A 13,128-nucleotide genomic window follows, 5' to 3' on the forward strand; every position below is an offset into this window, starting at 1 on the left:
ATAATTTTAAGAACTAAATCTCGTTCCTGTTTATTTCTTTTTACTGCCGCCGGAACACATGAAAAATAAGCTGTAACAAAAAGTTCCATTGCCAATTTCCAGTTTTTGTTACTTTCACATATACTGGCAGCAGATAGTCCAGGCAATGTCAACAAAGGTTGGTTTTCCAAATCAAGCTTCTATATGGGTTAGTGCTATGATTGAAGCCAAATGGAGGCTGGATCCCATTTCTTATCCTTCTCTCTGCACCCTCTGCATTCCTTCTCTTCTCACAGACTGCACCCTCCTCACATATACCAGATTTTAGATCTCTTCACACCCATTCTCCCTGATTCTACTCCACATGTCTAGTCGTGAGCCATACCACTTTAGGCTGAAGTTGAGTCTGTTCTCACAAGCTAAGCAGAGGTGCCACCTGATCAGTACTTGGAGGAAGAAAAACTCAGAATGCTGTAGGAAGCAGTACTGGTGATTCAATTAGGGGCATTCTCTGCCCTGTGAGTCATCACTGAACCAATGCCCGAGCATTGGGTTAGGGGATTCTAAGGGTATGTCTATACTGCAGTTAAACATCTATGGTTGGCCTGTGTCAACTGACTCAGGATCAGGCTGCGGGGCTGTTCAGTTGCTGTGTACACGTTCAGGCTTGTGCTGGAGCTTGGGCCCTGGGACTCCTCTGCATGCCAGAGAGGGATACATAGTACTTGGCAGCCCTGCTAGCTACAAGAATGAAAGATTTAAAGCAGCAGGCTCTTCCTGTATGGAGTACACAATGCTATCACTAGGCTGCCTTGTATGCTTGACTCCTCTGCATGCCAGAGAAGGATACAAAGGTGCTTCTCTAAAACACAGTTTTGAGAAGAGTGTGAATGCAACAAAAAATGGATTACTTCTTTCTTGAGTTTTGTGTTTTTTATATATATATATATATATAAATGAGGGTGGGGGGGTGTGCCTCAGACCAGTTTTCGCGGGGGTGGGGGCGACCCTGAACCAGGAAATCTGGGACATCTGGTCACCCTAAGTTAGAGATCTATTACACTGTGCTTTACAACTTTCTCATGAAAGTTTGAGTCTGATGCTGAGAAGGGTGCTTGTATGCCTTATTATGAGCTTTCTGAACACATGTCAAGAAAATTTTTTCATGCATGCAGTCATTACTGAGTGAGGGGAAAGGCCTATAAACCAATTGCCAAAGTATTTAAAAAACAGCTGGAATCATAAAAAGAGGAAGGGCCAGGATATGATGAATGGTCTTTTGTGTTTTCAAAATAATCCTCAAGTTATATTTATTCTCTTTTACAGTGTGTGAAAGCAGCAGAGTTGATTGGAACATTTGTTAACCCTAAGGTATCTCTGAAGTTACTGATGTCAGCCCTTGAAAAAACACCTATGCCTTCTTATCTCATGATTCTAGCTGCAGTGATACGAGGTTGCCCAAGACCAGTCTTAAAGCCTCATTTGTCTTATCTTGCCAACACACTCTCACAACCTGAGATCTGTCAGAGATCTGAAGAGGTAAGGATAAATGGAAAATCCAAAACAGCCCAGGACTTAGACCACTGGTTCTCAGACTTTAAGCCTTAGCATACCACATCTAACAGCCAAAAGTGATTGGCAAACCACTTTTGTTGTTTTTTAGTGTAGTTTATAACGGATTCTTGTTCCCATACTATACTTCAAATCCACCTGCGTGCCTCCTGATTGTGGCCCACATACCGTAATTTGCGAATCACTGAGTTAGACTGTACCTTACCTTAATGTAACTTTATTTTTTTCAATCTGCAAAATTGTGTGTAAAATTTTCTAAAGTGACAAGTCCCCTTTTCGTATCATGGAAATACTGACCAAAATAATAGTTCTGTTTAAATTATTATGCAAACGAGTCTTTCATTTGTGATTGTCAGTTTGCACACAGTCTTGCATATGTTCAGTTCAAACTACACTGGGTTATTTGGGTCCTAGTTAATATTGTTATAAGATATTGATATTTTCCCTGACATCAGAACTTCAAGTTATCTACATTAGACTAACTTTCTGCTTTTAAACCTATGAACGTCATTCCCATGTATTGCAATGGGAGTCAATTGGATTAATCCAAAGGCACCATTTGGTCCCTGTTTTGATAAGTTCATCGTGTACAGAATCCAAACAAACGAACGTACTTTGACCCTTCCCAGCCCCGCAGTCCAGCTAAATTAAAAACGATTGATACAAAGTGTTTTCTCGGCAATAGTGATTGTCATGTTATAGTTCACAAAGAGAAGTGCTTCCTTTTAATGCTATTTTTTATATTAATATTTGATTTTTAAAAGGCAATGGTCAGTATGTTTAAATGTGCATTTAGGAACACTCTTTGCAAAAAGCTTTAGGATTTAAGCTTCCTAGGTTTGGGTTCCTTCATCCTAAAAATGCAGGATGAAGACACTTCCAACATGATAAAATTCCTCTTAAGTACACACATAACTAATGTGCAGTAGATGGATTTCATGGGAGGTGAGCCTGAAGGCAGTTCTTACTATACTATTTTGAAGTGCCTGTATTCTTTGTGAGCCATATAGTGAGAGTGATGTATACAATTAATTAGCATTAAGACATTGTATGTATTTTTTTTTCCTTTGGTGTACTTCCTCTCCTGTTACATGCAGAATAACTTACATAGGTGAAGAAAATGTAATTGTTCATCTGAAAGAGTTAAAAGCGTTAAAAGGACCCTTAGATCTCAGTATCTTGACACTTTCAGCTTGGTGTATGACAGCTTCTTTCTCCAAAATGGAGTGGGCTCTCTAGTGTAACTGTTGAAATTACAGAAATTCAGGAGTTCTTCACCCCTTTCTTCTATTTCCAGATCTGCAACTTGTTCTGTTACTGGTATACAAGAAAAATCCATACAGTCTACCAAGCCTTCTCCTTAATTAAAATTCTAGCTTTCTTTCCAGCAGGAGTTTGAAATGTTAAGTCTCTGCCCTTAGAATGACTAGCAGGGGATCTTCAGGGATATGCAGTTGGCCAATACCCTGAATCCAGAAGATTCTTTGTAGCCCATTGTCAGATTTATAATTCCTTTTAAGAAGATTATTCTACTGTTACAGGATCTGTTTAATTCTCCCTTTGAGACAATGTAGTTCTTTCCTCTTTAAGTCCTTGTTTTAATGAAACGTGTTTCAGTGATGCTTAGAATGCTCAGAATTGGCCTTAATCACACTGAAATACATTATTCTTAGGGATCTACTCCACTGGAAGCACCACCTCCGGGTGTTCAAGCAATGAGTCCATAGGGCAGATCTGCAAAAGTGCCATGTGATCTTCTATAAATTAACTCTATTAGACAATATAGAGAGTAGACAGACCCACATTCATCTGTCAGTGCAGCTTTTGACAGAGTTGTCCTGACTTTTCTATTTGAGAAATAATTCTTCTCTGTCATCGTGAGAGAATGCTATATAAATGACATCAGATAAATACCATTTATAGGTAAGAGTATTCTCAAGTTTTATTTATTGTCTTTTTGGAAATGGAGCTGACCAGTTGTATGACTATGGTCTCTTTCACTGATAGAGTATAGCATATCATGGAACGTCTGCCTCCTGTGGTCTTCTGTGCTTTGTTACAGAAGTCTTGCAAACTGATAAGAATTTTGAGTGAAATTCTGGCCCATTGAAGTCAATGGCAAAACTCCCATTGACTTCAGTGGGGCCAGGATTTCATGCATTACGTTGCAATAAGTAGGTGGGAGACAGACCTTCAGGTTTCCTTGTTTCTGTGTATTTCAATATCACTATGCTACTTGATATGTTCAGAAATTTGAACAACATTTGAAATTGGCACAGCCGAAACGTTAGAAGTTAAAGAGTTCCATTTCAGGATAAGATGAAAATCTTCCTAGGAACCCCAAAATTCTTCAATGTATTTATCCAGCATATAGCAGTCATTGTGTGGCTAGCAGGATGATCATTAATTTTTCTTAACAGGACAAGGTAACCACTTCTACAAGCTAAAAGCGTGGGAAGAGAGTGTTAATTTGTTGCTCTACAAAAAATGCTCCATAGGTCATTATAAAACGGAGTGGATTGTAGAGTCTATCTGTGGAACAATAAGTAGGCATCCAGTTTAGCAGGATATGCAGAATTTATCTTATTTATTACTGTCATCTACTAATCCCTGACTTTTAAAGAGGATTGTGTCAGTTGTACTGGCTTGTGAAAGAAAGGGTATCTAACGTTATCTAACAAAACATTTCATGCTTTTTGTTTGTAGATCTTTTATATGGAACAATTGCTTTGTTGCGTACAAGCAATAACTGAAGTGTGCCAAGAAGACTGCAAAGAAATTAGCCTGCAGCTAATGAAAGTTTTGGTGACAATAATGGCAATACCACGCGCCGAACATCTTCATGAAAAGGTGACACTAACTGTGAATGGGTGTTTTAAATGAGTAAAATCCTGATTTTTTTGTTTGTTTTGTTTGTTTTTACTATTGGTAAGACGATTTGTCTAAATGTAATGTAAGTAACCTCTATAAATCTCCCTGCTCTTAGGCTTCAAGCCTTGCTAGTGCTTAACTCAGAGCTGAGCAGTAAAGATTAAAGAGTTCAGACGATTCAGTCATTATGTGGCCTCGGGGGCGCACATAGAATACTATAAACTCTGTCTGTCTGCTCATTCTTTTCCCCAAAAGTTCCTTTGGTTTTAGTTTGAGTAAAGACCCTTACTGAAATACCTAGAGCCAGATCCTTGACTGGCATAAATCGTTATAGCTCAATTAAAAACGTGATTTATACCAGCCGAGGATCTGAACCGTAGGACAGTAGTGTTTTTATTTGTTTATTTTTATAGTTCTTTCAAGTTCAGCATATTCTGTCTATTGTTGCAAGAGTGAGAGGTTGGCATGGACTAATTATCTTAGCATAGGAGTGAAACCGTGGAATTCCTTAGTTCTTAATTGCAGCTCTGATTTAGGACTTTGGTCTTGAGCAAGTCCTTAAACTTTTCTGCCCCCCGGCTATCTTCACAGGGCTGTTGCTAAGGTTGGCTAATGTTTGGAAAGCATTCTGAGGATTTAAGAGAGCTGTATAAGAGGGTATTATTGTTAGTCACCAGTCCAGACACTGGAATTTCCTGCTTTAATATATCAAGCAGCTCTGAGGTGTTCTGTAACTCTGTTATTTCCTGATTCTCTTACCAGAAGCTCCTCATAACTGCTGTGCTCTTCTTCTAGAGGTTTTCTGTTTTGTTTTGCTTTTTTAAAAAACCCTAATTATTATTATCATCATAAGTAATACACTATAATCATATAGTGCCTTTCATCCCAGGATCTCAAATTGCTTATCAAACATTCAGTTAAAGTCTTATAACACCCTTGTGAGGTAGCCAAATCCTATTTTATTACAAGACAGGTAGGTATTATAACCACTTTACATAACACTTTTAAAGAGGAGAATTCTTATCAGAAGATGCATTACTGACTATGAATATTTTGTACGATTGAACAACTTTTTATTTTAGGCATCATAAGTTAAGCATCCACAGGTTAGACTTTTCACCCAGTTCACTCTTCCTATTAGAAATTAATCCAACTTTCTCTTTTAAAGATAGCAATGAAAATCCCTCAGAATTTTCCTGTTTCATCTGAGTCCTTCTCAAAGATGTAAACGCTCCAGGAACAAATTTTCCCCATTGCATCTCTATTCCCAAGAAGCCAACATTTCTCAATTGTTTGCCTTAACTGATGAGTCCATGAGGTAATACTATCTGGCCTGGAGACCAACGTTCAGAAATCTGTTTTACTATAATGTGTAGCTAACTCAGCCACAATTTTTCCACCAGGCTAGAAAGAAATTCAAACTGTCTAAACATATTCTCCTTGCAATATTGTTTTTGACTCAAACAAAGCTCTCCTATATAAGCACAAGTGGCTAGTAAACCATTATAATTGCATCCCGGAAGGGGAAGAGAACTAAATAAGGGACGTTTGGGCTATACCATTTGATTATGGTGGCCTTTTGCTTTCGTATCCTTCCATGGCTTCAACTGCAAAATCTCCAAAGTTGCCTGTAGAGAACGATGAACTAGTCGAGAGAGGCCTTACTTGATCTGCTTTTTATTTTGCCACATCAAGGACTCTGTTGTGATGAGATGAACAGGAACCTTTCCTTTAAAGGTGTTCTCCTGAATAACCCACTGTCATAAAGAATCTACAGAGCCAAACCTTTAATGTTGGGAGAAAGGGTTCATCTGAAGGGAAAAGGTAACCCCTAAAAAGGACCTCAAATCCAAGATTGTTAGTCTTCTAGACCAGATATTGATGAAAAAAGCAAAGATGTTTTGCAGAGAGTCATCCTGGTGAAGGCTGAAAGCAGGCCACCTCCAAGTGTGGTCTAAGGCAAACAATCATGTGGCATCAGGGAGGCCCTGCTTAACAATACATTCCTTTGAGACTGGATCCAAGTTCTCTTCTGGCCACAGAAGAACAATCAAACTACTAGTCCAAACAAATGAGTTTCAAAATGGATTTTTTTTCTGTGCTTCACCAAACATTGAGGCTTTTACAGTAGTTGACCTATTCACCTCTCATAAGAAATCTTAAGAGATGTTGCAGTCATTCTCTAACATCAAGGACAACATCTACAGAGGCTGTGATAATAAGTAGTCCTTTTTTCTAGCCATTATCTCATCTCCTTCATTCTCTTCCCTCTTCAAATCGTGTCGTCATCCTCCCCCCCCCTCAAAAAAAAACACATTAAATGCCAAGTAAATCAGAAAGCCATCCTTACTCACTATAACTACTTGGTGGCCTACCCAAGACTGTTTTTTCAGACCCGCTCCTTAATTTGATATCTGTTCTACTTCCTCTTGTATTGCTTTCAGGCATTACAGTCCAAAGACCTGTGTTTTACCAGTAATTAAGGCCCTGTTACCAACAGGCTCCCTCCAAAGAGGCATATCCTTTGAAAGTTAATCTGAAAGGGAGAAGTGAAACAAAGTTTACATAAGTTTTGAAACAAGGTGCAAGAGATTCTTTCAAAGTCAAATTACACAAGGAACTAATCTGGGATACATTTTTATAAACTTTATTGTGAATGGGTGAGTCCCCAAACAAAAATATCTGTGTGTTATGCATCTCTGCAGTTTTTGGCTACAGAATGGGCAATAGTGTGGACACGCCCACTTACCAAACTGCAAATCCATAGTCCTAGAAGGAAAGCAGTTTCATGGAGATAAATCCTGTTTCTTGCATAAAACAAAGAAAACCCCCTACAATTATTAAAGGCTTTGGATATTCTTGTATTTACAGATTTTTTTTTCCTAGTTGAAATTCCTTTGGATGAAATTCTTTGTTCTCGTTAGCTTTTTGTCAGCAAGACAGATAATCTGGGAATGAGATTGGGTGGTTCCAATATTTCAGGTTTGTCACAAAAACAAATATAACCTGATTTTCTGTTACTGAGTATCTAACTCCCAACAACTTCAAAATGGGCTGCAGCTTTCAGTATCTCTAAATATCAGCCTCATAATGCTTAAGGCTATGTCAATAATTTATTCAACTGTGGTTTGTATATCTTCAGATTCCTCCTTCCCTCATTATTAATCTGTTCCACACTTAAAAGGAAGAGCATTGCTTATGTTTTGTGGAGCCCCATAAATTCTACCTTGAATGATCTAAGAATTTCAATATATTTCTTGTGCGTTTCTTCCAAAACCTCTACAAAGTACAATAAAATGCATTTTTTACATAGTGCATTTCATGCTTTGTGCCGTAGGCTGCTATACAATCCATATAAACAACTCCAAAAAGCAAAATACCCTATTGAAATAATTTGTCCATAGAGTATAAATGGCTTACAGCTAGCTTAAAAGTAGAAGTGTGTTGCTCTGAGAAGAGTTTCTTATTCAGGATCAAAAGATCTTGTTGATATACCTGAACCATCTGAACCTTTGAATTACTAAATCTCCAGGCTATTATTTAAGGAGGTTGCAGAAATACACTGGTGGGGCATCAATGATTCTCTTGTGTACTTCTAATTGTAAGAGAATAGTGCACTCTACTCTTCATACTTACTCGATTTTAGCTCCTCTGCTGATCAGTTAGCGATGACACCAATTTCTTTGCGGGAGGCAGTGAAGCCGAGTGCATAGAGCATTGGACTGTGACTCAGAGATCTGGATTCTATGCCCAGCTCTGCCGCTGTCCTACTGAGCAACCTCAGACAAGCCATGTCACCATGTTGTACCTCAGTTTCCTCATCTGTAAAATGGAGATAATGAAACTGACCTCCTTTTGTAAAGTGCTTTAAGATCTATCAATGAAAAGCACTATATAAGGGCTAGATTGTACATTATTTACGTGTCCTATAGAAAATGGAGATGGGCCATCAACTAAGCACCATGAAAATGGGGTAAGACCACCTACTAAGCACTATGCTAAGCACAGTGCTTAGTGCAGTGTTTCTCAAACTGGGGTCGCCACTTGTGTAGGAAAAGTCCCTGGCGGGCCGGGCTGGTGTGTTTACCTGTCCCGGCCGCAGGTCTGGCCGATCGCGGCTCCCACTGGCTGTGGATCGCTGCTCCAGGCCAATGGGAGCTGCTGGAAGCGGCGCAGGCCCAGGGACTTACTGGCTGCCACTTTTAGCAGCCCCCATTGGCCTGCAGCGGCGAACCGCAGCCAGTGGGAGCCGTAATCAGCCGGACCTGTGGATGGGGCAGGTAAACAAACCGGCCCAGCCCGCCAGGGGCTTTCCCTACACAAGCGGCGACCCCAGTTTGAGAAACACTGGCTTAGTTGGTGGTCCTCCATTTTCTAGATGGATGGAACTCATTTCAGCCGTCAGATAGCAGCTCTGCTAGATCAATACTGAACTTGTCCAGATTTGAACTGGTGATATAGCTGTTTAAAGGCTTTATATTCCTTTACCACTCTTGTGAGTCATCTAGTCCTTTCATCAGGTCCATTTTGATTGTTGGTATGAGGATAATTAAGCATTTGTACTTGCAGTACTGTGACACAGACCTACCTGTAAGTTCATCTCTTTGAATATTCATAGAAATTAAAACCCTTGCCGGTTTTCTTAAGAGACTCAGTCAAATGTATTACAAGGTTGTGAAACTAATGCTACACATTTGCCTATCTGTGGATTTAATGTGTACCCTCCTAGCACAAATGGAAAGTTTGAACAGTTTTATTGTAAACCACCTGTGAACAATGCTTCTATGGTATCCTTGATTGGAATTACATCATTTTGTACTTTCTTTTTTTTCATGGAAAAGGGAAAAGTTTGTTGTGATTGTTCATATATGGAATGATAGACAACTGTTTTGATCTCAGATACACAGCTCAGTCTTGTGGAATGGTATGATTTATTTACAGATTAACAAAAATACTTTGGAACACAAGTATTGAGTAATTTTGACTAGAATGCAAAGATCCTACAGAAAGGAGCAATCCATTGCCTTGGGTGCAGGCAAAGTCGCTTAAAGTATAATCTTTGTACTTAGCAAATCGTGCCTTTTCTAAAATCTTTTCACATCTGGCACTTCCATAATGACTTGTCAGGCCAGCGATCTATCTTCAAAATTCTAAAGGGGCCAGACATTGGAACAGTTGAGTACAGTTTAAAAACAGCTAAACAAATGCGTATAATTTTAGTTGCAGTTAACTGTTTAAGGCCAAATTGTGTCACCCATATTCACGTTGAATTCAGTCTTACACCATAAGTAGTCCTATTGGAGTCAGTGGGGCTCCTTGTGAAGTTAAGGTACTGCTCAATGTGGGGATATCACAATCTGGCCCTTAGGGCATGTTCCAAAGTTTACTGAAGTCAGTGAGAGTGCATCCATTGACTTCAGTGGGCTTTGGATCACATCTTTAGGGACATGTACTTTGGGTAGGAGATTTAAGGAGCTATAAAAGCAAACAATTTTATGCATGAATATACCTCTGTTATAGATTACTATGAAAATCCTTATGCTTTCTTACATAACACATAACTGTAGCTTGCATGTTCATCTGGTGTTTCTTTAGTTACATGTTTCACTTTTTCCTCACTGAATTAATGGAATTGGTAACATGTAAAAATGAAGGTTAATGTCAATATCGTCCCCAAACTGGCAGGAGTTGGGAGTGCTGCAAAATCAGCACGCTCAGCCTCTGGGAAGATGGAGCACCCAGCATGTTTTTCTAAAAAAAAACATTCTGGCTGATCCAAGTAGTAGTGATAGGCTTTGGAGGCAATCACATCCAGCTATTCTTGCTGGAGAGAGGTCACCTATATAAGTGTTTTAAGCATTATTGAGCTGGGGAGGAAACCACTACTTAACTACATGGGAAAAATAACTGATTTACAATTTTGATTGGCTGTGAGGTCCTTTTATGTGACACTGAGTTTCATCAGTTTTGATGTTGCATTGCAGTGTTCTGTGTGATGTCATAGGGAAGCCAAAACAATTTTTCCATTTTAAAACTGAAGTTAACAGGTATAATACTGTGATAAACGATGTTTAAATATCAACCATGACTACCCTACTAAGAAACCGTGCAGGTTTTTTTGTCTCTTGAATTTTCTTATATTTTATTTAAAAACTAAAAATAACTGATACTTACAGATGTGCCTATGCTGTTCTCTGAAATCTTGATAGTGATGACATTATGGTCAGCTTCATCAAAAATTTCCAAAAATGTTTAAAACTGACATTTTGGTTAAATTCACCTAATTTGGTTTTTGTTTGTTTTTAAACAGGTAGAGGAATCAATGTGTTCATTAGCTCAGGTGCAGCATTTGAGTGGTTTTCTTGATCTCTATAAACAACATATAGATCAGCTTATGGAGTGGGTATCTGTATCGCATGATCGTTGGAACTGCTATTCTCCAGAATTATTACAGCTAGATGTCATTGCCACTCATTCAGGTATGACTCATTAACCAAGGTAATGGTGACCTTAGACATTTCTTATGTTCTACAACAGTCTCCATGCCTTTTGAACATGCTGTATTTTATAAGTTTAACATTCAGAAACTTCACAAGTTCATGATGCAGGAAAACGAACGAAGTGTTGAGGTATTTAAGGAGCATTTCAGAATGTATGGTCTGCCCATAGAATTAAAAAAAAAATTCATTTAACACTTGAATTTTTAGTGTAATGAAATACCTTGTGTGCTTATTTGAAACTGTATGTTTTACATTTATGCCCCAATCCAGCAGAGCATGCACGCATGTGCTTAATTTTAAGCATGTGAATAATCCCATTGAAGTCAATCAGACTAGCCATATGCATGAAATTAAACACATGCCTTCATCTTTGCAGGATTGGGGCCTTAAATATCTGATATTCTAGAAGTATTTTTTCTTGTGAACACAGGTATTTACCTGAATGCAGTTATAAAATACTGTCTTTTGCAAAAATTTATCTATAAATTCATATTTTGGATAATTGCTATCGAAACTTGTATAAATAAACTCACTTAGGCACTTTGTAAAAGGGAATCTCGGTATTTTAATTTTATAAAAAATAAAATATAACCAGTTCCTTGCTCTAGCTGTTGCATAATCAGTTAGCTTATCTCAACTGAAATTGCTTAAAAAGACATTCCTCAATGGAAGAAGAATTACTTAGTGACCTTCTCTTCCCCCTTCTTACAGTGCCATCCTTAAATGTGTCATAAGGCCTTCTCTATCACCATTCCTCCTTGTCTTGCATCTGTGATTTTTCTAGTCTCCTGGTGGAACAGGTACCCCAACATAATTCCCCCCCATTATATCTGGTAAAATCTTCTATGGCCTTTTAGGGACAAGTAAAACCATCCTAACTGTTAAGACTTCTAGTGATAAATTACTCAATATCCTTTCATCTCCAAATGTGCCTCAAGAAGCCTACCTGAGGTGCCTCTTTTGTTCTGCACAGAGACCAGCCTCTCTAAAAATTCTCCTCACTCTTAGGACTTGTCTACACGTGGAGTTATTCCATAATAGCTTTTTCACTTTGAATTCACATCTACCTTAATCCTAGTTAACTTTAAAATGTAGACTAGCCCTTAGAGAAAAACAACAACTGTCCAATGCAAATATTGAGAGGCCAACAGTCCTCCTCCTCCTTTCCTTGATTTATGGAATTTCTAGACATTCATATGTTTTGCTTAATGAAAAATAAATCATAAAATGTCTGGGCAAATATTTTGGCTTTCATCCATAGTGGTGATATGCTCTTTTCTGTGTTTTCTGTCTTGTCTAAAACAGAAACTCCTAGTACTATTCCCATTTTCTTTTCATTCCCACACATAATGTTGCATTTAATCAATTTAATGAGGTTTACTCCTTTCCAATTCCACCCTTTTCTTAAATTTGCTGGAATTGGAATTTCTGTTGACTTAAGTGGTGTAGATTATTTTGTTCTCCATCTATTTAACTTGCTATTATCAAAATATGATGTAATGGCATTGTTTTTAACAATACCTCAGATCTAGCATAGAGCAATGCATCTGAATAATTGTTACAAAAATAAAACCTTACTTATGGCATGGAAACTTACCAAGATGTTTTGTATGCCGTGTGCTTAAATCTAGACATCTGAGATTATTATTTTGTTCCAAATTTGAGACAACACACTTCCAGATACTAAGTGGTGTTGAACTTCTTTTGGAGTCTGAATACTTTAATCAGGCAGTTCTTCATGTGATAGAATATTATTGTTCTCACTTGGATAATAGTAGAGATTTAACTGCTACTTTGAAAGAAGAAAGCATCACAAGTATTTAAACTTGACCTATACAGAAAAAGAATTTCTTGATTATGACATAATGAAAAAGTTCTTTTAAAAAAACCCAACCCTTTCCAAAGTGTTTTCTGCTTATGTTGGCATTAGAAATAGCAGGTATTTTGAGCCTGTGTTAGCTGGAGGATTCTTTGAATGACTGGAAAACTATTGGGATAGACATCCCGCAAGAAACTAAAACCTGAGCAGTTGCTAAGGGAAAGTAGATTTTAGTCAGACTGTTCACAATCCTTTGACTAAAATAATGTTAATGAAAGCAGACATAAACAAACTCCTGATAATCACTCGGGAGAAGAGCTCTGGTTAAAAATTCAGATACCTCTGTCCTTTCAGGTAGGATTGAGGGAGCTGCCACTGTAGTTCTCT

At 38.2% G+C, this 13,128-nt stretch overlaps 1 protein-coding gene across 2 annotated transcripts in view; it reads left to right on the top strand.

Moving 5' to 3' along the window:
• Window positions 1-13,128, top strand: part of DNAAF5 (dynein axonemal assembly factor 5) — a 43,107-nt gene that overhangs the window by 13,186 nt on the left and 16,793 nt on the right. For both annotated transcript variants that reach the window (XM_039492845.1, XM_039492846.1), the window contains exons 6-8: window positions 1,306-1,518; window positions 4,258-4,401; window positions 10,733-10,901. In XM_039492845.1, the coding sequence (XP_039348779.1) occupies window positions 1,306-1,518; window positions 4,258-4,401; window positions 10,733-10,901 (526 nt within the window). The remainder of the gene's footprint in view (window positions 1-1,305; window positions 1,519-4,257; window positions 4,402-10,732; window positions 10,902-13,128) is intronic.

Source organism: Mauremys reevesii, linkage group 10 (assembly GCF_016161935.1).
Source record: "Mauremys reevesii isolate NIE-2019 linkage group 10, ASM1616193v1, whole genome shotgun sequence".
In the NCBI taxonomy this organism is placed as follows: domain Eukaryota; kingdom Metazoa; phylum Chordata; order Testudines; family Geoemydidae; genus Mauremys; species Mauremys reevesii.